At 36.6% G+C, this 23,608-nt stretch overlaps 1 protein-coding gene and 1 long non-coding RNA gene across 3 annotated transcripts in view; one reads left to right on the top strand and one right to left on the bottom strand.

The window, feature by feature from the left end:
* Positions 1-295: 295 nt before the first annotated feature.
* Positions 296-23,608, bottom strand: part of LOC140699843 (uncharacterized) — a 41,333-nt gene continuing 18,020 nt past the window's right edge. Inside the window, exons 3-8 of one of the 2 annotated variants that reach the window (XR_012078098.1) lie at positions 20,105-20,267; positions 14,173-14,435; positions 9,107-9,228; positions 6,728-6,891; positions 5,803-5,927; positions 296-401 (exon numbers count right to left, since the gene is read on the bottom strand). This is a non-coding gene — a long non-coding RNA (uncharacterized lncRNA). Of the gene's footprint in view, positions 402-5,371; positions 5,928-6,727; positions 6,892-9,106; positions 9,229-14,172; positions 14,436-20,104; positions 20,268-23,608 lie in introns of those variants that run through there. The other variant, XR_012078099.1, reaches the window with a different exon arrangement.
* Positions 1,968-23,608, top strand: part of LOC140699842 (uncharacterized) — a 287,621-nt gene continuing 265,980 nt past the window's right edge. The window contains exon 1 of the mRNA XM_072972359.1: positions 1,968-2,110. Coding sequence (XP_072828460.1) covers positions 2,039-2,110 — 72 coding nt within the window. The 5' untranslated portion in view covers positions 1,968-2,038. The remainder of the gene's footprint in view (positions 2,111-23,608) is intronic.

Raw genomic sequence — 23,608 nt, forward strand, 5'->3', positions numbered from 1 at the left:
ACTAGGTTCCTTTGTCTCTTTTCAGGAGTACAACACATTGCGAGAAATGCGTGTTTCTGATACTGATTCTATTTGGGGGAGAAATCCACCCTTCTCTATTTTTTTTTTTTCGTTTATGAGACCTGAGTTGGTAATATCTTCTCAAAATCTTTATTAAATGAGAATCACAAGAGTTAACTTGACAGAAAGAATTCTTGCATTGGAGTCATGTGGTGGGAATGAAAGAACATGACCTTTAGAAACAGAGAGACCAGGGTTTAAATCCATCTCTATGCTGGGTTACTTACTTGCTAGGTTATCCTGAAAGTTAATTCAGTAAGCCCTCGGCATCTGAGAAAATAATGGTCTCAGTTTCATCATTTGTATGATTTGCATCTCTCTCTTTACAAGGCTATAATCACCTGAAAAAGAGGGTTCGATTCAGCATAAATAGTATAAAGCCACCTCTCTTGATTCAGTTTCATAGTTCATTCTCAGGATTTTCTGAAATAAGAAAGCATAGGAAATGTGTGGTACATACGGATTTTAAAGAAAACTTAACAACATTTATGTGAGGACAGGAGCTTTTTCATTGTGAGGTCTGATTCCTTTTTGGATTTAAACAAATATCGAATGAGTTAAGTTGAAAGATAAGCAAGTTTCCAGCAGGACAAATAAGAAGATTACCAGTGGAGATCTGGTCTGTTTTTTCCCTCTGAGCAATGTGAACTTGGCCCAAACATGTAATAACACTGGGCGTTGATTCCCTTCCTCCTAAGTTGATTGCAAGATGTCATTTCTAAACCTTTGTCTTGGATGATAAATGTACCCCTTCAAGAGGGTACAGATTGGATTCTAAATCCTAGTTGGCTGTGTGACTTATTGACCATTGGTCCAGCCTCACCTCTTTTCTCACTGAAATACGCACCTGCTAGTGGTCACACTTCCTCAGGCCTTGCTAAATGAATCACTGAAGGTGCATCTCAGCAACCAGCCAATGCTCTTCCTGTGGGGTGCTCCTCCTCAAAGGGGTGCTTTTCTCTTAGTTGGAAATAATCATTTGGAAACTTGTATACACCTAGTGACCAGGAACAAAACCACAAAAACAAGAGCAACAACACACCTCTCTATCACCCAGAACATCAGACTAAAATTAGCCTGTGGCATGAACAATTCTATAGAATCCTGGCTCAAAAATGGCAAGAGTTAATAAAAAGGATTTCTTTATGCACAAACAGGTTTTTTTTTTCTTATTTTTTGACAGTGGAAAATGAGTCACTTTCCTCTAAGAGAGAAGAGCCTAGAGTATGGTGGTGTAGTGAGAAAAGCAATCTGTACTCTTCCAGGCAAAGTTGAAATTTGAGTTCACTGTGGGGGTGGACCATGGTAACCATGCTTTTTACCACCAGCTGGCTTCCTCATGCCACCATGTGGAACGAGCCTTCCAGAGCAGGAGAGAACAGGCCAACATGCAAAGAGGTGCTAAGTGACGTATAGCCAAGAAACAAAGATAGATGTGTAGCTAAATACGTGGATGAAAAGACAGCAAGGGAGAGCCAGTCCTGGTGTCATCATTGGAGCACTTTATCATGCTGAGCCTGAGCTAGGAAGAATAAGCTTAAGTAGAATTGAATTTCTGTCACTTGAAACAAATACACCAAAAGAAGTCCTAAAGCAACCACACATTATAATGACCCTTTCTTAGTAGTCAACATGTAAATATAGTCATCCCTTTTACTGACCAAGATGGTTTGCAAGTTCCTATCATCTTGAGTCGATTTTAGACAGTTTTATTCCTGATCACAGGACCCTGACCTCCCTTTTCTTAGAGCATTTAACTTTAGAAAACTTGTAAATTCTTTCTTTGCCCCTTTGAGATATAAATATTCTATAACCCAGAAATGTATTTTTCCAGGACTCAGAAACTCTCTCGGAAATGTAGTTATCCAGAAAGACCTTAGCTCGAACTCCCAGTGTCTGTGGGGAGGTGGAACCTAACAAGGATACTCATCACTTACAAACACAGCTGGTCCAATCACACTGACCAGCCTTCCTGCTAATGTCCTCCTGCGAATTTTCCACCAGCTCAAGCCAGCACTTAAAAACCTTCCTGCTTTTTGTTTCAGTGGAGGTGAGTTTAGTCTCTTCCCCTTTGCAATACTCTGGAATAAAGGGGGGAAACGTGCTTCTTGCCTTTATAACTAGTGGGGTACAATTTTTCTTTTGCAATACTTCATTACCTTTGTGGTCAGAAGAGACAAAAGAGTTTAAAGAGTCAGAAGATTTGGATTTCTGCCTAACTGTTTAGAATCTACTCCTTAAACAATTCGGTTAAATTCAGCACATCTTTATTTCCTCATAAAATGAGAGCCTCAAAGATTCTTGACGAGATTATATAGGATGAAGGATATAGAAAGTAATGTAAATCAAGTACATCTAAAAAAAGAAATGAAGGGAGGATTTGTAGATATAACTATAAATAAAAATACTATATCTCAGACATCCAAAAAAGAAAAAAACCCTTAAATAAATAATGGAGACATCATCCAGAATATACAGTGAACTACTATAAATCAATACAACTTTTAAAAAAGATAATGATAAAGGATATGTGCAGTCATTTGATGGGAATAGAAATGAGTAGTGAACATGAAACATTTTTAGCCTCATTAGGAATCAGGGTAATTTTCAATTAAAAAATGACAATAAGTCCTTGTGTACAGTGGCCTGGCATCTTGTATTTACTTAACTCAATTCTGACTTTACAAGCTAGCATGAGGAACTTCCACTTCTGCTTTCTTACCCTGCCATGTCACTTCAGAGATCTCGAGGTCAACGCTAAAATACAAAGGTAGTAGCCCTTATTGTTATAACAAGAGAAGGTACTAGCTTTGAAAACAAGAAAGAGTTAGTGTGCTTTTCAAAAAACATTGGACATGTAGGTCTCATAGAACAAAATTTAGATTTAAAATTTGAAAAAAAAATTGAGCTTTTCTAAGTATCAGAACTGTGTTGGTACTTTCACATATTCTTAATCATCTCAGTAATATTCTGGTAGAACTCTAACATAAAGCAGAATGGTATAAATCTTATAACCAAACATGAATATTTTATTAAAATTCCCTACCCATCCCTCTCTCATACTCAGTATTTGATAATTACCTTTAAAGCAGAATAATCTGATTCTTAGACATCAGTGTCTTAATCTGTTTAGGCTGTTATAACCAAACACCATAGATTGGGTGGCTTATAAGCAACAGAAATGTATGTCCCCGTGGTCTGAGAGACTGGGGAGTCCATGGTCAAAGCTCTAGCAGATTTGGTGTCTGGTAAGAACCTGCTTCCTGGTTCATAGACAGCTGTCTTGTCACTGCATCCTCACATGGCAGAGGGGGCAATCAAGGGAGAAATCTGGAGCCACTTTATTATAAAGATGCTAATCACATGACAGCTACACCCTCATGACGTAAGACTTCACCTCTAAATACCATCACACAGGGGATAGGCTTCAACATGAGAGGTTTGAAGGATATAGACTTTCCATCTATACCAGTCAGCATACAAACTTTTCTTCTGTTTTGTTTTCCCTCTGTTCTGGCTCAGTGCCTCTTACACCTCAGAGTACATAAGAATTATCATCAAGGATTGCCTTCCCCAAAATAACATATTTATGGCTTTATAATTTTAACTATATACAATTTATATGTTACATACTGACTTTAGAAACTAATCTTACTTAAAACACAGCCCCATCGTATCATTTGTTATGTGACAGGTTAGCAAATCTTAAGAGTTTGCCAAATGAGGACATCAGCTTCAGTACTGCTGGTACTGAACTATATATTTTTAGGGCGTTTTGCTAATATATCAGCATGTTACATGTGCAGAACTTTCAAACTGATAATGCCACTTCTATCAAATCGTCAACCAGAACGAGTTATAATATATGCAACAAGATTTAGGTACAAGAAGTTAAAAGCAACAACAGTACAGTAGAAAGATCTGATGTTGATGGGCATATTGCTTAAAACCCTTACTTATTTCTATAGCCCAGTGTTGTTTTTCTAACCCCTGGGCTCACCATACTCCATCCTATGGCCTCTTTCTGGTGACCTAGACATTCATCAGTCAGAATTGTTTAAAAAAAAAAATCACATCTGAACAGCTTAGTACTCCAGAGCAATTAACAAGTTTGACATAGATCTTTAAGTTCAATACAGAAAGATCTCCATGACAGTATTTATCATGGCATTCCATTTGTCTGTGTTTACTTACAGGTAAGACTCTCCACCAGTTATGTGGTTTTATTGTGGCCATGCTCTTTTTTCAGATGGAATCCAGAAAGATGGATGAAACTAATCAAAATACTCACCCTCCCCACCCACCAATGATTTCCTCCAACTCTTCTCAAATAAAAAGGCCCATTTTTATTTCTTTCTGCCCTGCTCCTGGAAAAATACCCTGATGGCCTCTAACTTCCATCCTGAATATTTTAAAATTATTAATAAGAGGAATTACAAGCATTTAGAAAGCATTTGTTTAAAGGCACAGTGTTAAGGAGTGTACATGTATTATCCATTTATTTTCACTACAATGAGTAATATTATGATCACCATTTTATGGTGAGGATCACAGAAGTTAAGTTACTTTTCAAAACCCATATAACTTGTAAGTGGCAAAATCAGTCTTCACATCCTATTGGGATGATTATAGTTTCCACTTCATTCTCAAAAGTGCCCTGGTTTGGGTGATAAAATAGTCATCCTAGCAATAAAGAGGGATACATACCTCAAAGAGCTGACATGAGGAGGAAATAATGCAGTACTTTATAGAGATTGTCAGCACAGACTGCTGAGGTTTGGGAACTGACTGTGGTGCTTAATAGCTCTGTGACTGTCAATGGGTTACTTAAACTCTTGCACACGAGATATAGTAAGTAGAGGTTTCTCTTCCAGGGGCTATGGGAAGTTCAGGAAGGAATAGAGATGACTAAAACTACATCAGCCTGTAGTGGTCTCTGTCTAAACTTTCCTGTTAGATCTGGAGCCAAGTTCTGTGGGATTTTGAATCATAAATAACATGTAAATTGGGGCCTGAGAAAAGATTAATTTATTGAACACTTCTAATTAAAGTTTTTTTAACTGCCTAAAAAGGAAGAAAATGTAGTATACTTTTTTTTTAGCAAAATTGCTCTAATTCTATTAGCCCATGACTAGTAGAATCAGTATTTGATTCATTTTTTTTTTCTAATAAGTGGGGTTCATGTGCTTGGATTCATCCAGTTTCTGGTATAGTCCTCTATGTGATGCTATCTGGAACCTGGATGGAATTGGATGCTGTCGAAGCACAGGAGGACGCTAAGTTGTCCATACAGGAATCATGTTTAGAATACTGACTTTATAAGCATCTTTATTTTTGCCAGCAGGAAAGGAAACTAATGCAGCTCATGGACTATTAAGTGTCACAAATAAGAAAGTTTCTTAGCTCTGTTATAGAGTTTCCTAAAAATGTCCCCAGCTAGACCCACTTGACTCTATCCTTGCAGCTGGTCCTGGACACAGCCATTTTCCAAGTTTGGATAATGGAGCTTCTTGTGTTTGATGGTGAATTGGTGAATATCTAATTATTAGCTTTATCTGTGGGAGAGGCAGGCTAGGACTTCCTTTGGTCTGTTGAACTGGCTAGTGAATTTACAGTTAATGATAGGGTAGAGACCATACTCATCTTTATCCTTTATAGCCTCCAAACTTGCCCCACACAGCAGCCAGCTGTTCAGGTGACTGGCATCCAGAGCTGCTCAGTGACCACCTTCTACAGTCCTACCTTCTTCCACTGGTAGGCGGGGAATAGAGGGAGCCAACTGTCACTTGTTCTTGTGCCCCTCTGTTTTAGGATGACTTGGAGCAGTTGACTGTTGTCTTCTTCATAAGTGAACTAGTGGCAGGGGGCTAAATAAGAAAATGGTTAGTTATTAAGCATAGGTAAGTCACAAAGAAAAAGGCTTATCTCAGATACATAAAAGGAATAATTGCATTCTTAGTTCAGGCCAGGGGAGTGGGAAGAAATAAGCTTTGCACTCCCTGTGCAGACTCTAGCCCAAATTCTGTCTCTTTAACAGCTAGCTGTGAGATCTCAGACAATTTATTTAATCTCCTTGAACCTCAGTTTTCTTCTTTTTAAAACTGAGGATTATAATAATAAATGTTGTTCAGAAGTGCTGTTAGGAGGATAAAGACTGAGTTGTGGCTTCATCTAATAGAGTGAGTGATTGGGAGCCAAGAGCTGGAGTATTTGGTTTTGCTATGTTCAGTATCACTCGCTCAGCCTTTGGCATGAGCTTTGGTTTTCTTAAAAACCCTCCATATTTCAGATGATCTACCTAATTACTGGGGTGATTTTCTTTTTCAGCATAAGGTCATGGACTTTTAATCATCTATGTTTACAGAATACTTACAGCAGCAGAAGAAAAGACTTAACTGTTTATCTTTATATTTAAAGTGAAATTTGTTAAGCAAAAATTCTATTTAAAAATGCACCCTTGGAGATAACAATATTGTATAGAGCAAGACTTTTTTCTTTAAAGTTTAAAATAGTTTCAGAATTCCTTATCACTCCACCTCTTTCATTTACACTTTTCAATTTATGATCTTCAAAGCACAGAGTATTACTTATTCGATTCTTATTGAACAGCATCATTATTTCTACTTTTCAGATGAGGAAAAGTCAGTTTGATGAGGTTGTGACTTACCAATCACAAAGTTCATGGTAGGATGTGACTCTACTGAATTCCAACTTTATATTCAACTTTCCGTATTGAGCTCCATTAAATGATATTACGTCTTATGATTTGGTGGTAATAAGGTTGGTAATAACAGTGAGATGTCTTCAAAATTCTTCATTCCCAACATTTTTCTGGTATTTTCAAAATAACAATAGCAATAAAAATTTAAAAAGCTCTTTTTCTCTCTTAAATAAGTAAGGGATCATATGTCACATTTCCTCATCTAAAACAAATGAATTTTCTCTAAGAATTCTCCTTGCTATTCCATGTAGTATTTTTAGATACATTTTCTTCCAATACGTTTATAAGAAGTAATATTCTGCCAAGTGAACTGTAATTGCTTACTAACATAATCCAGTAATCTCATTTCACTTGTGTTGTTAGAGGAGTTAATTGGACCTGCACAGCCACCAGCTAAATACTACTGGTTTATGCAAACAGTAAATCCAATTTCCTCTATGAATGTATCTCTTCAGGAGGAGTACAAAAGATACTTGATGCAAATTAAAAATATCAATTAAATCCAATTATCTGCTTTCATTAGGCTGACAATTAAGAAACTACTATTAATTTATTTAAATAAATATAAATTATTGTGCACATATGGTACAAATATATATTTATATAATCATACATAATATATGTGAATTACACATACATATGTATACACATGTTTGTGCAAATTTATGTGTATAAATACATGTGCATCATTACTTTTCAATTATAATACATAAAAAAAAAAAAGAGGGGGACATGGTATAGCACAATTGAGTTCAACCCAAATCAGCAGGATGGACTTCATTTCCTCCTGGCCCATAATACCTTGTACATTTTATCCCTAAGAACTTAGGGAATTAGTCTAAGAGTGAAGGGAGATGATTTGTGCTTGTTTGATTTGTTGGATATATTTGTGTATATGTATACATGTATATTTTTAATTCTGTCTCTGAAGTATAAGGTAACGCATTCAGTTATTAATGCCTTAAAATTGGTGCAGTTCAGACCAGTGGTTACTTGGTATGTTAGAGTGAACTTGAGTCTATTGATTTGTGATCCCATCCCATGCATGACTCACTGGCCTTAGATTTTGGGAAAGCCATGAAATGTCTTGAAACCTAGTATCTTCATTTGTGGAAGGCTAACAATTTTGCTTACTTATCTGAGCAATAGATCATGCAAGATTTCAATGAGAACATGCTTTTGAACTGCAAAATATTACATATAAAGAAGAAACCATTTTGAGGTTAAATTAAAATAACGTAATGAAAATAAAAGAATATGTTAATTTACTTTAGTGAAAAAGCTGTTTTCCATCATAATGGAAAATTGCACCCTAACAATAAATACGCTAATAAATCTTCATGAAGAGTTCATTAAACAATGTACTTTCTATGTACTTTTTAAAAATCAGATTCGACTTGTGCCTTTTAAATATACCTCAAAAAATTGTCTTTCCACCAATTCAAACTGATTTTCACTTTAATCCAAATTAATGAGCTAGTATTCTAATCACATCAGTGCCTGACTTGACAAGCTTCAGATTTGGAAATCTGTGTTGAAATACAAACTCCTCTGCCTTCTAGAAACAACAAAAAAAATACTACTTCTGTAAGTTTCATGAATTTCTTCTTTCTCTAACAAATTAAGTAGAAAGTTAAAGAGATGAAATAATGGTCTTTCACTTGACGCTCATTTACAGCAATATATGGGGGTGCAAATCCCTGTCACTTACGTTATAAACCTTGTGTCTACACTTGCTGCTTGGAATCATTCTTTGGCATTTATATCAGTGAGTCTAAGTGAAGAGGAGGTTCCCTGGCACTCATCTAGTTAGTTTCTGGAGCTATTCCATGTTCTACACATAAGTGATGCTAAATCCCATCTTTCCAAGATCTGTTCCAAAATGTGTTTACCAAGAGTGCATCAAGCACTGTGGCTCAAACTGCAGGTAATAGAAACAAGGTTATTGTTCATTAATAGTATGGACATCATCATTATTATGAAGGTTTTAAAGATTTTAAAAATCTAGGTAATAAAAGATATAAAACAGTGTACGATCAAAGGAAGTAATGAGTGAATTAGTCTGTCAGTGCCTTGGAAGTGGACAGAAGAGAGAATTTAGTGAAGAATTTGATACTAGGGAAAGCTTATTGGAGGAGATATATTAAGCCTTGGTGGTTAGTAGAATTTAAACAGTTTAAAATATAAGAGAACCACTCAGGTTGGAATTGAGGAGTAGGACTGTTGATAACTTTGGCTAACTATGTTTATTTTGCTTCTCCCTTTTTTTAATACCTTGTTTTGTAGAAAGTTAACTCTAAATCTGTGATAAGTGCAGGGCCTTACCTTGTTTATGTAGCTGCAGTGGCACTTAATTGTGCAGACTGACCTTCGGATCACCTTCTTCTGGTCATGTATTTCTCTTTGTCCAGGAAGACAGCCCCTTCTTCACCCCATCTGTATGGTTACTGAATACATGAAACATTTTCATAGACACGCATACTGCTGGCCAAGTTCGATTATCAGACCCAAACTGGGGCTGTTCTGTTTCCTGGGGTTATTAGACTTGGCACCAGGGATACTATTATGAGTAGTTTTTCTCTGGGACAAAATCTGTGAGATGTAAAACTGGGGTTCTCTTGACAGTGGTGGTTTTGGCCATGTGGAGAAAGCGGCTCTGAGGTACAAGAAAAGAATGAGGCTCACACAGGAAAGGGGAAAGGATATCTTGATGGTTCTCTTGTTTCTGAAGGTTAGCCACAAGGTGGTTCTCAGGTTCCATTGTTCTTTTAGTCAATTCCCTTTCTGATTACAGAAGTTCAAGTTTTCATTTATTACCTCTGTTTGCAACAAAAAATGTCACGATTTATACTTTTGCAAGTTAGTAATTGTGCAGCAAACTTAGAAGCTCCAGGGCCTAGTCTAGTCTGTATAGTGTCATATAGTGACTTTGATGGAATTAGAGAAAGTCGCCCCCTCTGGCTAGGTGCAGCCTCTTGGGGCTGAGTGGACCACAGGCTGAATTCCAGCCCCTGCCAGCCTCAAAGCTGAGTGCATAGCCATATGCAACAGTCCTCAGTGGCCCACAGCCTTGAGCCTGGGTCATAAAACTACAACTGTGGTTGTAGTTTCCCTCAATTTCCCACATAACATGTTCTTTCTTTACTGTGACTTTGTAATTATAGACAGCACCTTTGGATGGTTACAAAGAAAATCGGTCAATGACCTTCATAATCACCTAAAAAAAAGGGAGCTTAGGGCGAGGCCAATGGTTGATGCTGAAATGAGTGGGCTAAGGTGAGCAAGGGCTTATCTGCTTTTGGTCTTATTTAAATCTTCTGGTAGAAAAAAAAATAAGTTGATTCCTGGCTCATTAATACTGTTTTACAGTTACACTGTGCTTGGACACCAAATAATGCACTCAGGGAAAATCCTAATTGATAGGTACAAACTATATTACAGAAGTAAGTCAAGCTATATGCAAAGAAAATACAGTGATTAAAGCTCTGGTTTTGCTTTACAACTTGCAAAATCATAACTCTGTGGATAGAAGATGTTCTTCCCTAGGCCAGGTCTGGATTTGTGGAATTTCTGAAATTTTCAAAAACAAAGAGTCATTTTCCTCTGAGTTTAAAAAAATTGACCATTTTTCCATGGGGCAACAAACTTTAGCAAAAATATATAATCATTTTTGTACAACATTCCTTAAAGAGGAGTATAATGCAGGTTGTTTATTAAGAAAAGGATGAATGGAAGCATTTAACTCTTTGAGTTTATTCAGGACTGAAAGTTTCTCTGCACAGAGCATTTTCAGTGCTAAAACCAGAAAAGCCCCAGACAAACCAGAATGAGTTGATCATGCTAAGTATGGAAGGGTTTCCTGCCATGCTGAAGCTAGAGCTAAGATGGGAAGAAGGAGCTTACTTTAGATCTGAACATTTCCCAGGCCATGCATTTTTATAACCTTATTGCTCAAACTTGGAGTTATAGGAAAAAGTATGTAGAAAGTGGGAAGCTTGTAACTCAACAAAACCATGCTTATGAGCTAAACAGGTCATAGATTAATTGACCATAAATGCATACATTTATTCTTGGGCTCTCTAGCTTGTCCCATAGATCCATATGTTGTTCACTCTTTGTGCCAATACCGTACTGTTTTACTGTAGCTTTATAGTATAGTCTGAAGCCAGGGAGTGTGATTCCTCCAGCTCTGTTCTTTCTTGAAATTTTTTTTTCTTTTCTTTTTTTGTTTTTGTTTTTTTTTGTTTTTTTGTTTTTTTTGCTATTTGTGATTATTTGTGCTTCTCTACAAATTTTAAAATTATTTGTTCTAATTCTGTGAAGTGCCATTGGCATTTTGATAGGGATTGCATTGAATCTGTAGATTTGTAGATTGCCTCAGGTACTATGATTATTTGAACAATAATAATTCTTTCCATCCATGAACATAATATATCTATCCATCTGTTTGTATCATCTTCAATTTCTTTCATCAGTGTCTTACAGTTTTCCAAGTACAGATCTTTTGTCCCCTTAGGTTTGTTCCTAGGTGTTTTATCCTTTTTGATGCAATGGTAAATAACATTGTTTCCTTAATTTCTCTTTCTGATAGTTATTAGTGTATAAAAATGTAACATATTTCTGTATATTAATTTTGTATCCTGGAAGATTACTAAATTTATTAATGAGCTCTAGTAATTTTCTGGTTATATCTTTAAGATTTTCTCTTTAGTATCATGTCTTCTACAAACAGTGACTTATTTTCTTCTTCCTTCCAAATTTGAATTTTTTAAAAGATTTTTTCTTGTCTGATTACTATGGCTAGAAATTCCGACACTATGTTGAGTGTCTTGTTCCTGATCTGGAGAAATACTTTCAGCTTTTCACCATTAAGAATGACGTTAGCTGTGTGCTTGTTATATGAGGCCTTAATTTTGTTAATATATGTTCCCTCCATGTTCACTTTTTGAAGAATTTTTACATAATTCTTAAAAATACTAATTGTTATAGGCTAAATCAATGTTAAAGTCTGACTCACAACACTTTAGAATGTGACCTTATTTGGAAATAGGGCTTTTGCAGACTTACTGAGTTAAAACAGTACAATACTGGAGCATGATATTTTACTGAGCTTCTGATCCAGTATGATTGATACCCTTGTAAGAAGATGGCCAAGTGAAGACAGAGACAGGCACAGGAGACAGGAAGAACACCATGCTATGATGAAGACAGAGATTAGATTTATGAGCCAGGGGATGCCATAGATTGCCAGCATACCACTAGAAGCTGGAAAGTGGCAAAGAAGGATTTCCCTATAGTTTCGTAGGGGCATGAACCTTCCAACACCTTGATTTTGAATTTCTAGCCTCCAGAACATGAGATAATGAATTTCTGTTGTTATAAATCACCCAGATTGTAGCACTTAGTTATAGCAGCCCCTGGAAGCTAATACATTAATAGGATGTTCTTAATTATTTAAGTAGTGAGACAGGCTGGGAAGTCACGGATAAATCCAAATCATAGTCAGGACAAAATTGGTCAAACTGTTGTACAAAATGGGTTAAGCATGAATGTATTTAGTTAAGGTTGCATCAGATACTTAGTATGCTGCCTTTTGTTTCTGAGCAGCCTTCTGTGTGCTTCCTTCCCAGTCTACTGGATGGTCCAAATTTCAAACCCAGGACCAGACTGTGTTAGTGCATGCCAGCAGCAGCAACAGAGACATCAAACTAGAAAATGGTATACACACAAAATAAGAGTATTTTTGCTTAGATGATAGTCCAAGGTATGTGTTTCTGATCAGCTAATGGCTTTCTTCCCTGCAATGATTCAGGAATCCAGAACTTTCCATCATGCAATTTTACTATCCCTTAGGGTCTAATTTTCATGTACATCTAATCAGTGGATGAGGAAAGAACATGGAGATCATCATGGGTAGGATTTCTATTAATCATGTCTAAAGGTGGGGCACATAATTTCTGGTCTGTTCATTGTCCAGAACTCAGTTGCATGGTCACACCTAATTTAATGGGGCCTGGAAATGAAGTTTAGCTTTATGTCTAGGAAAAAGGGGAAATAAAAGGTTTTGCTGACAGCTGGAGCCTCTGCAACTCATGACATTTTGTTTTTGTCAGTGATTCCTTTCATCTCATTCTAATAGTCCTTTTCTTTTTCTGCTCCAAATGAGCATACAAAGTTGCTGTCATCATTCCAGGTCTAGAACACTACCTTTTAGACACACAATCAAAACATTAAATGTGTTATTTTCATCAGCATAGTTTCTCCTAAAAGTAAAACTGATTGCATGAGCTAATATATTTATCTACTCATCTGAGACTGAACTTTGTCATATTTCAAAGAAGAATTGTCATCTTATCTAGGAATAGTTTAACTAATTTGCAATAAGTTTGTATTTTTCTGAAAACGCAATACCTATTGATAGTAGTTGTGCTTAAGCACTGTTAACAAGTCCCTGAATAATAGTGATCTGACAATAATCTGATTATTTATTAATTGCATTCCTTGTGCTTCACTGGCACTTCATTTTACACATAAATTTTAAACCAATGAGCATGTACTGCTATCACATTATTTTAATGGTCTAGTGGCCCAGGGATTTGAATTCTTTTTTTTTAGCTTTATAGATCACACTATTGTAGATAATAATTAATTCCTTTCATATCTGAGTTAAGAGGGTTTTTTAAAATGTCATATTGTAATTATGAGATTTCTTGTACCACACTAGACATGTATTCTGCTTATTTTTGCTGAACTGAACAGCCATTTGTATTGAAGGTCAGGATTCATATATATCAATATTATATGGGGCAGTGAGATTTTACACTTAAGCCTTCTGGAAATGAAAAGCACGTTTTTTGCATGATTATTTGGCCTGCTTTAATAATGAGATATTTGTGATTCATAATTGGCATACAGTATCAGTTCCAAGACAGAAAAGAGGAAGCTGATGATTTTCCTGGATAAATAATTAAGATTTTTTTGTAACTCCAGAGATAAGTTGTGTTATTGGTCTTTGAAATGGTAATGGAAATTATTTTAAGGAGTCAGAAAGTAGTATTTCCATTCTTCCTTCTATTTCTATGAGTCCTTATGGATTCTGTGGTGGCTTATCATGAAAGTAGGGTGGCATCTAACTATTGTCAAATTATTTGTGGATTATTTTAAATCTAAACCGTATTGCACATTAAGATGTATAGATATCTTAATTGAATTGATAGAACATGTTCATTCATCAATTTAAATACCATTACTAAAAAACATTTTGTGTTAGTCCTAAAATTCTTTTGAATAGGACCATTGCATTAGGATATTTGGTGTGTGTCTGAGTGTGTGTAAAAAGTATTACCTGTAAAATGTGAATACGTAGAGCACGCCACAATTTGTAAACTTACCCTGGCATTCACAGAAAGTGGAGTTAGTCCAGGCTTACTCGGACCACTGAGAAGTCCTGGTTTTATTTGCAGATACTTGGAGATACTGAAAGGTTTTTATGTGTGACTGTTTATCAGATGTAGGTGTGGTCTGGATGCCCTGGAAACAACAGCACAGGCTGCACGCCTGTTCCTGGGCTGTGATTTACTTATGAGCTGGGCCACTTGGTGAACTTCCTGTATCCTCAGAGCATCTTGCTTTGAGAGGAGAGGAATCTGTTAACCTGTAAGGATCACACAACATTGTGAGGGAAAAACTTGGGACCCTGAAGATGAAGTGAAAAAAGCTCTAATATATTATTTGACTTTTAAAATTTATCTATTCTAATACCCAGTCGGCTTTGAAAAATATTCTTCTAACGCTCCCCTAAGATAAACTATTTTTAAAGAACTACTGTAAACATACATCTGTTTTTATTACCATCATTTCATTTCCCAGGATTTCATCAGAGGATTCTTGGGGCCACAGTAAATATTTGAATTTCCAAATGACTAAATATATGTTAAGGCCATCATTTGCGGCCCTGCATGAAGATGTCACAGTGGTGCAGTAGATACCTCTCCTAGTGAATTACTGTACTCTTAAAATTATGATTAATACATCTAATTATCCTTTGGGGAAAAGTAAATTCCTGCCATGCACTTAACATCAATATCAATAGTTCCTTAATGAAATACAGAACTTCTAAGATCCTACCAAAGAAAATTTCCTGTAAGTCTCACTTGAAGGCAGGAGTTATCTGTCTTTCTGGAACGAATCTGGAAACTTATCCACTGTTATTTATCACTTTTCATCTGAAAGTATCTTGAGACTCTTTCGTATGGAGATCTCAGGATCAGCCACAGTCATAAATTAATTTATCCTTGTATCCTATTTTGAGTATGGTCGTTAATGGTAATTAATGTTCAGTAATGCCCATAAATACTCAAGCTATTTTCTCTATTAAATCTGTCATCAAAAATCAGACGTTTTCACAGCAAATTAGTGTCAAGTTTGGAAAGGAGAGGCAGGACTCTAATGGCTAAGATCTAAGATCTGTGCTATAATAATAAATTGTTGTTACTGTCAATACTTCTGTTTTGTTTCTTTTACCAGTTTTCAGTACAAGAGAAGGTAACATTTGTTTCTTGCTTATGTTCCAGTTGTTTTGATGTTCCTCACGTATCAGTTGTTTTGTATACTCTCTGTTATTCTCAGAGAAATCATGAAATCTAGATAAGGTTATTCTCATTTTGGGAAAATGTGTAACTAAGGCTGAAAAATATCAAATCACATCTCGAAGGTCATCCTTATTAACATAGCAGAGTCACAATTCAAAGCGACACTGAGACATCAGAGCCCCTCTCTTGCCTTTTGGCCCAGTTATGATTGATGATTGCCCACTTGGTGTGAAACTCTGAATTCATGTTAGGATACAGGATGGCTGAGAGAGAAGGAAAAAGTGGAGCTGAGGAAGAAATAAAATAACATATCCAGATGGTGATAGTGGGCAGAGTAGAGGGGGCAGAATGCAAGAGGGATGAAAATAAGGGCCAGTGGCCACATAAGGTCTACTTTTCTTATTTACTGAAGGCTGCCTTGAGCAATGACCTGGGGAAGGAAAACTTACTTGATGCAAGTGCTACTTGTTCCAAACCCTCCTGTACATTCCTGTATTCTCTCCTGTTCTGTATTTAGTGGCTTATGTTAACACAAGAAAATGGGGATGAATGAATGTCAACAAATAGAAAATGCTTTGGACAGAGTTAAACAGATGAGGAAGATGTTATTCATGGCTATCACAGAAGGCAAGAGAGATTGGACTCAACTTCACTGAAACAAAAGGCGGAAGGGTTTTTAAGTGCCGGATGAGCTAATGGAAAAGTACCAGATGACATTAGGTGGGAGGTTGGTCAATGTGATTAGACCATCTGTGTTTGCTAGTTGGTACTTATCAAAGTTATTAGATTCCACTCCTCCTCTAGACACTGGGAGATAGGGGCCATATCTTTCTCAATGATGATACTTCGAAGGCTAAGTGTCAGGTCCTTGAGAATGAAATTCCTGGGTTGTAAAACTGGGAAGAGGCTCTCAGTCGCAGAGGAGCACAGAAAGGATTTATAATTCCAAGTTTTCTAAAGTAAATGCTCTAAGAAAAGAGAGGCCGGGGGCCTACTGTCAAGGAGAAATCCATCTAAAATTTTGTCAAGCTGAGGAGAAAGTTAGGTTGACATGGTCTACGTAGTCCAGCACAGTACTATTCTTTTCCTGAACATTGGGAGGACAGATGGTAATCAGAGATATATTTTATTTTAAATAGTTAAAAACAAAACAAAAAACAACAAACGGCTTACTTGAGTTGACAGTCGCTAACTCTGTCTGGGGCACCAAAGTGTGAGGTGGAAAGAGGTGGAAATGGAAATGGCTGAGGTTGTAATTGTTTTGGTTAATAAAATTGAAACAATATACCATTTTAAGATAAATGCTTGAAATAATTTGATAAAATTATATTAATAATAAGAGAAAAACAACTGTTAGACAGTTAAAATATGAATACAGAACACTGTCAAAGGGAAGAGACAGAAGCAGGAAGAGCTGGCTGTTCCTGCCTCGACATGTCAGCTCCTGTATGATGATCAAAGTCCACATACTAGCTGACCATTCTGAGATGCATCCCAGCTCTTGTCACACAGTAGATTCTCAAGATGTGGCGGTTGGGCCTATCTTACTCTCCTATAGCAGTAGGTAATGGCCAGGCTAGTTCTCCCCACCATCTAAAATACATTTTTGGTCAGACTTCAGTCATTTCAGTCACACGTCAATGTCTAGGAATAAGAATTGATTTCACATTAGCTAGAATGAAACCTAATTAGGAAAGTAAATCATTTATAAATAAAGTAAATCAAATCAAAAGGATGCCCCTGAACTTTACAGTTCCCGCCAAGTAGATGTAGGTCTGTGGCACCATGGTTGTCAGATTTGGAGCCACTGAATCAGCCAGAAAAAGAATGAAATAATGCCATTTGCAGCAACATGGATGGACCTAGAGATTATCGTATTAACTGAAGTAAGTCAGACAGAGAAAGACATATATCACTTATATGTTGTATCCAAAAAAATGATATAAATTCTATTTACAAACCAAAAACAGACTCATGGACATAGAAAACAAACTATGGTTACCAAAGGGGAAAGGGAGGAGAGGGGTAAATGAGGGCTTTGGGGTTAACATATGCACACTACTATATATAAAGTAGATAACCAGGAACCTACTGTATAGCACAGAGAACTATATTCTATTTCTTGTAATAACATAATGGAAAGGAATCTGAAAAGAAAATATTTATGTATGTGTATGTATAACTGTATCACTTTGCTGTACACATGAAACTAACATTATAAATCAACTATACTTCAATAAATTTTTTTTAAAAAAAGAATCCCCTTCTAACTCCTTAAAGGAAAGTGGTGCAGGATAATACAAGCATCAATATTGATGAAGAACACAAAAAGGCACTTATTTGGAGCTGGTTATCTGAGTTCATAATATATATCCTATTTGGGTTACTCAGAAGCACAGTGGCAAAAACTTTAGTGCAGGGTGTTTATATGGAATATTGAACACAGTCAGGGGATTTGGTAAATGAGATAGGGAAGAGAAGACATCTATAAAGGCTTATTGTCTTTGGATAGGTGTCCAGAAGCAGACCCTGAGATGAGGATGCTTGTGGAAGTGTTTTATTGCCAAGTATTTCCAGGGAAAGAACAAATCAAATCAACAATAAAACTCCCCTAGGTGGTAGGGAAGTAGGACAAGAAGGGGAACAAAACCAAGCCTGTGTGTGATGTTCCTGTCTGTTTCCGCCTCTTACTTTCATGCTCCATCTTCATTAGGCATCCCTGCATGATAGATCTCTCATTTATTTGTATTTCTGTGGATATGCACATTCACACGGGGAAAATGCAGAATAGTATTGAGTCACTAAAATCCTTAGGACAATCGTAAATTTCTCAAATAAAACCACCAATCATTGGTAGACACCTTTAATTGCTTTTGCTTATTTTAATCAAAGTTGTTCTCAAAGCCTTGACTACTTATACTCCCCACCATTTTACATTCCTTGTTATGAAAGATAACCAGCAAAAAAAAAGCCTTGGGATGACCTGTGGCCTGAGTTGTTGGTTGGGATAGGAATGAGAAGAGACAGATTCTAGAAACAGAAAGGAGCTTCATCTTATTGAGATATTAGGTTCTAAAGGCAGTATATCAGGACCAACTTAAAATTACTCCTGAAATCTACTCAGAAAGGTACCACAGTGGAGAACAAGTACAACCTCTCAGAGAGACCACTGGTTTTCCACCAGAGTAGTGAAGATTCTTTTGTTTTTAAGGCTGATGATTACTTGGCTTGTGTTTAAAGGCCATATGAATGGATAATTAATGTCTTTAAATATTAAGACAATACCCAGAGCAGCAACATGCTGACAATATAAGAAGCATTTGTGAAAGTTCCCTAAGGTAGTGGATAGCCAAGCTAGGTCTTATTTCCTTCTAGAGTCAGAGAAAGCAGCAGTGAGATGCAGGACAGTACACTATTTCAATGTTTGAATAATTCTGTCTATGTCTCTCTCTCCATTTATGCAAATGGTTAGAAGTTAGACATACTGTGTCTTAATTCAGGCTTCCTGACTGTCTTGCCATATCACCTTAGGCAGGCTCCTTAGCCTCTCCAAGCCTCAGTTTTCTCCTCCAGCAGGTTGTTGGAAGATTGAATAGGATAGCACCTAGTAGAGTTCATACAGATTAGTAAGTGTTCAGTAAACTTCTGCAGCTGTTATAATTGGCTTCTCGTGGTGCATTGGTAAAGGTCTCTGTGCCCATTGGAATCTTGAATTCAAGAGCCTCTCTGGCTCTTATATCTCCTTAGACTGTATATTTCAGTGAATCCTTGTATCTGTCATGGCCCAGGACTTGGCATAGGTGATTGCTTAAAGAATTGGTTACTTCTATTTAGCTTGACATTTTGTGCTAGTAGATTTTGATGACATCTACTCAGTGTTCAAAGAGTTATATTTTATGAAAATTATCTGTGGTCTGGGCTGGCATTTACATTCATGTTTAAGGTGGGTCTCTTCCATTTTCAATTGGCTTATGTTGGTAAAAACAAAGTAGCAAATGAGGAAGTAAGAACCTTAAAGACGTTTCTGAGGACATGGCTATTGCCAGCTGATTCTGTTTCTTTTTCTTAATATTTCGTATTTCTGGCCCTTTCCTCTGTATTTTTCTCCTGGTGAATGGGCAGAGGGACATGGCAAACTGTAAAGCTGGAGGAAATTTGAACTGAGTACGCACAGCCATTGTAACATCGTGCTGTGCGCTAATCAAATAATTCCTCTGGGTAAATGCTGTTACCTTGAAAATATTATGTTGGGAGATAGGTATTTGAAAAATGAGCACAGTGTAAGGATATGAGCAGTGGAAATGAACTTTAGGTATTATAGAAATATTAGAGGAGAAAGCAAACATCCCAGCAACTTGGAAGCCAGTATTGATATCTATCAAGAGGCAATGCTATCCATCTTAGTATATTAAGCAGAAGTGTAAATACTGAAACATTCATGAAGGGAAATGAGAGCAGGAAAGCTGAGTTATAGCTTAGGGCTCTAGCTTGTCTGTATACTATGCTGACAGGATAAAAAGGCAAATGGAAAAGAATACATGTAAGTACAGTTTTCCATGTTTAAGTTTGTTTTTCTGTGTTTATAAATTTTCACTTATAACATGATATACAAGGAAATAAAAATAGTTATATTTTTATGAAGTCCAGGAGGAAGCTTGTGCAAACAGACAGTGGCTTGACCAGATCTTCCTGGAATTTCAGTGTCCCAAGAATGTTGCTAGGTGATACTTACCTGCATATCTTGGTGGTGGTGGACTCAGTAAGAGAGGGAGTAGAGTGGTCTTGAGGTTAGTGGTTGAAGTCTCAGCAGAGCCCATACTTGATGATTTTGACTCCTCTCTTACATGCAGAAAAAACTAGAAATTCAGTAAGCTCTACACTTAGACAGCATTACCCTAGGGGAATGAAGACAAATGAGACACATCATTCACAAAATGTATGCCAGCAGTGCCAGTAGGGAAAGCCTGGCGAGGGGCCAGTCTGCAGGGTCCACAGGGATGAGGCGCTCTGTTTACCAATTTCTCTGTGACCGTCTACACTTGGCCTCTGCTATGATTAAAGTAAAATCATTTATTTTTCTGACTTACATGAAAAGAAATGTATTTATAGAAAGAGTGCTAATGTTATGGAGGACTATACATATACATATGGAGGACGTGGAGAGAATGTGAATCTATTGATCAAATCAGCCAATGACGCAGTTGCAAACTTTGCTCATGAAGGTGCACAAAGAAAGGTAAAAATCTTGCTCAGGCATGTAAATTACCTTGAATGCTAGAACTTGTAACAGCATTTGTTTAGTAATCATATGGAAACAATACAAGCTGCCCTTCACTAAATCTACCTTACTTTTATATTCTGCCATTGGGCAGTATAAATTACCTTAAAAAACTTTGATTTAAGGAAAGATTGTCCAGTTCATTGTTTAGCTAGGGGTTGCAAAATGTTAAGATGACAATAGCTACTGTCTGTGGGAGAGGAAAAACATTTAAAAACTGATAAACTAAGGATCAAAATAATATTTGCAAGTTTAATTATGGGATTGCATCCATTTCTATTGTGAACAATAATTAATTTAAATGGAAAAATAACAACTAGATTCTTGATGTAAAACAGTAAAATGTATGACATTAAAATACAAGTGTGGAAATAGAAATGTGACACTAGTGTCTGTAGTTAAAACAGGTCTTCTCCCTAAGAAGTTATGATTGACGTTGAGTGATGGAAATGTGAGTACTGAATTTGCTTGTTATTTTAATTTGCTCTAGACTTGAGGTGGGTCTCGGGTTGTGGCATACGTTTGTGATGTATGTGTTATTGGTCTGTTTGAGAATCATGCTGCTGGTTACTATCTGTGTCAGCAGATGCAAGGTCCTGTCAAACTGTCTTTTTCCTTCCATACTGTTACTGTGTTTCAGTAAGAACTACTGCTTTAAGAGACTGGTTTTAGACAACTTTGACACTTTGTTTGCTGTTTGAAGCAAAGCACTTTGAGACTCAACACATCATGCCCCGTAATATCATGTTACCTGGACCAGGTTATTGCTTTGCTTTCCTGAATGTCTTCTGCTATGCCTCCATAGCGGCACATTGGCATCAAAATACCTTTTTCCTGTAGCCCACACCAAAGCCCTTTGTACATATACGGAACAGAACTTACAACCTTAGCCCATAATACTACTATGAATTTTGTAGCTACCAAAGTTTCCCTTTTTGCACTGGATGCAGGGGCGACTGAGAACTGGCATTGCCACCCACCTATCACAATGGCATCGCACTCCATGGCTGTCCTTTCTGGATAAAAGTGGGATGTTAAACAAGTATGTAGCTAAATGTAATAGTACAGTGACCTTTGTCTTTGTACCCTTTAAGCTTTGTGTGTGTGTTCACTGCAGAATTTATTAGGAATACTCGTTTCCCTCTGCCCCACAAGCAGGTTAACAACCAGCTAGCAAGGCAAATGTGGGTGAGACTAGCTGCTCTCAGTTGTCTAATTTGGTGGTTATGTGAATTTTTAGCTAACTGCTGCACTGTCAGACTGTTTGAAAAATCCACAAAATGACTGAAAGCTCGTAACTGTGGTTGAGTGTCGAGGATTCTGGCTTCCATTTACTTGCCCCCTAGTCATTTTAGTTTATTGTGACCTGCTTCTAACATTAACTTTAACCATAAGAATAGCAGGATTCCTATTAAGAGTGCATTTGTTTCCTTGCAGGGACTTTTTTTTCTGGCAATTTTGCTGGATCCTTTCCAAATAAATTAGGTGAGAAAAGATTCAAGCTTAAATGATGTCGTCTGCTAAGGCAGCTGAATTTCTGTGTTCTGTTTGAGTGCTGACCATGGGAATGTTTTAAACAGATTCAGGCACAAATTCTGTCCACAGTTGGTAGTGTCCATTGGTTAACAGGGGTTCCTTTATCAGCAATTGCACACTTCATTATGGAAGTTTCTGTATGATGCTCTGTCCTAGGGTGGTGTGGTCAAATTAGGATAGAGATGGAGGATGGCCTGGAGTGAGGTTCAGGATGGTCAAAACGTGGTCCATATGTTAGTTATAATTGAAGTATAGTTGATTTACAACATTATATTAGTTTCAGGTGTGCAACATAGTGATTTGATACTTCTGTAGATTAGATTCCACGTAACTTTACTACAAAACAATGGCTGTATTTCTTTTTGTTTCCCTATATATCCTTGTTGCCTATTATATACATAGTAGTTTGTAGCTTTTAATCCCACACCCCTATCGTGCCTCTCTCCACCCTAGTAACCATTAGTTTGTTCACTATATCTGTGAGTCTGTTTCTGTTTTGTTGTATACCTTTGCTTGTTTTGTTTTTTAGATTCTACATATGAGTGATAACATAGTGTTTGTCTTTCTCTGTCTGATTTATTTCACAAAGTATAATATTCTCTAGATCCATGTTGTTGCAAATGGCAGAATTAAAATATTTTTTATGGCTGAGTAATATTCTAAGTTCTAGTGATCTATGTGTCTGTTTTGTGCCATTACCATACTGTTTTGATTATTATAACTTTGTAATATAGTCTAAGGTCAGGGAACATGATAACGACCACCTTTCTTCTTTTTTCTCAAGATTTCTTTGGCTATTTAGGGTCTTTCGTGGTTTCATATAAATTTTAGGAGTATTTGTTCTAGTTCTGTGGAAAATGTCATGGGCATTTTGATAGGAATAACATTAAACATGTAGCTTGCTTTCTGTATTATGGACATTTTACAGTATTAATTCTTCTAATTTAAGAACACAGGGTATCTTTACATTTCTTTGTATCATAAATTCTTTAACCGGTGTTTTATAGTTTTTGGAGCTAAGGTCTTCCACCTCCTTGGTTAAGTTTATACCTATATTTTTAATTCTTTTTGATGTGCTTTTATATAGGGCTGTTCTCTTGCTTTCTCTTTCTGATAGTTTATTAGTATATAGATAAGCAACAGATTCATGTGTATTCATCTTGTATCTTGCAATATTACTGAATTCTTTTGTTCTAATAGTTTTGGGATGGAGAATTTAGGGTTTTATATATATATATATATAGCATCATTTCATCTGCAAACAGTGACAGTTTTAGTTCTCTTCCAAATGGGATGTATTTTATTTCTTTTCTTGTCTGATTGCTATAGCCAGGACTTCAAATGCTATGTTAAATAGAAGTGTAGATAATGGACATCCTTGTTCTTGTTTCAGATTTTACAGAAGAGGTTTTCATTTTTTCA

This window comes from Vicugna pacos, chromosome 11 (assembly GCF_048564905.1).
Source record: "Vicugna pacos chromosome 11, VicPac4, whole genome shotgun sequence".
In the NCBI taxonomy this organism is placed as follows: Eukaryota; Metazoa; Chordata; class Mammalia; order Artiodactyla; family Camelidae; genus Vicugna; species Vicugna pacos.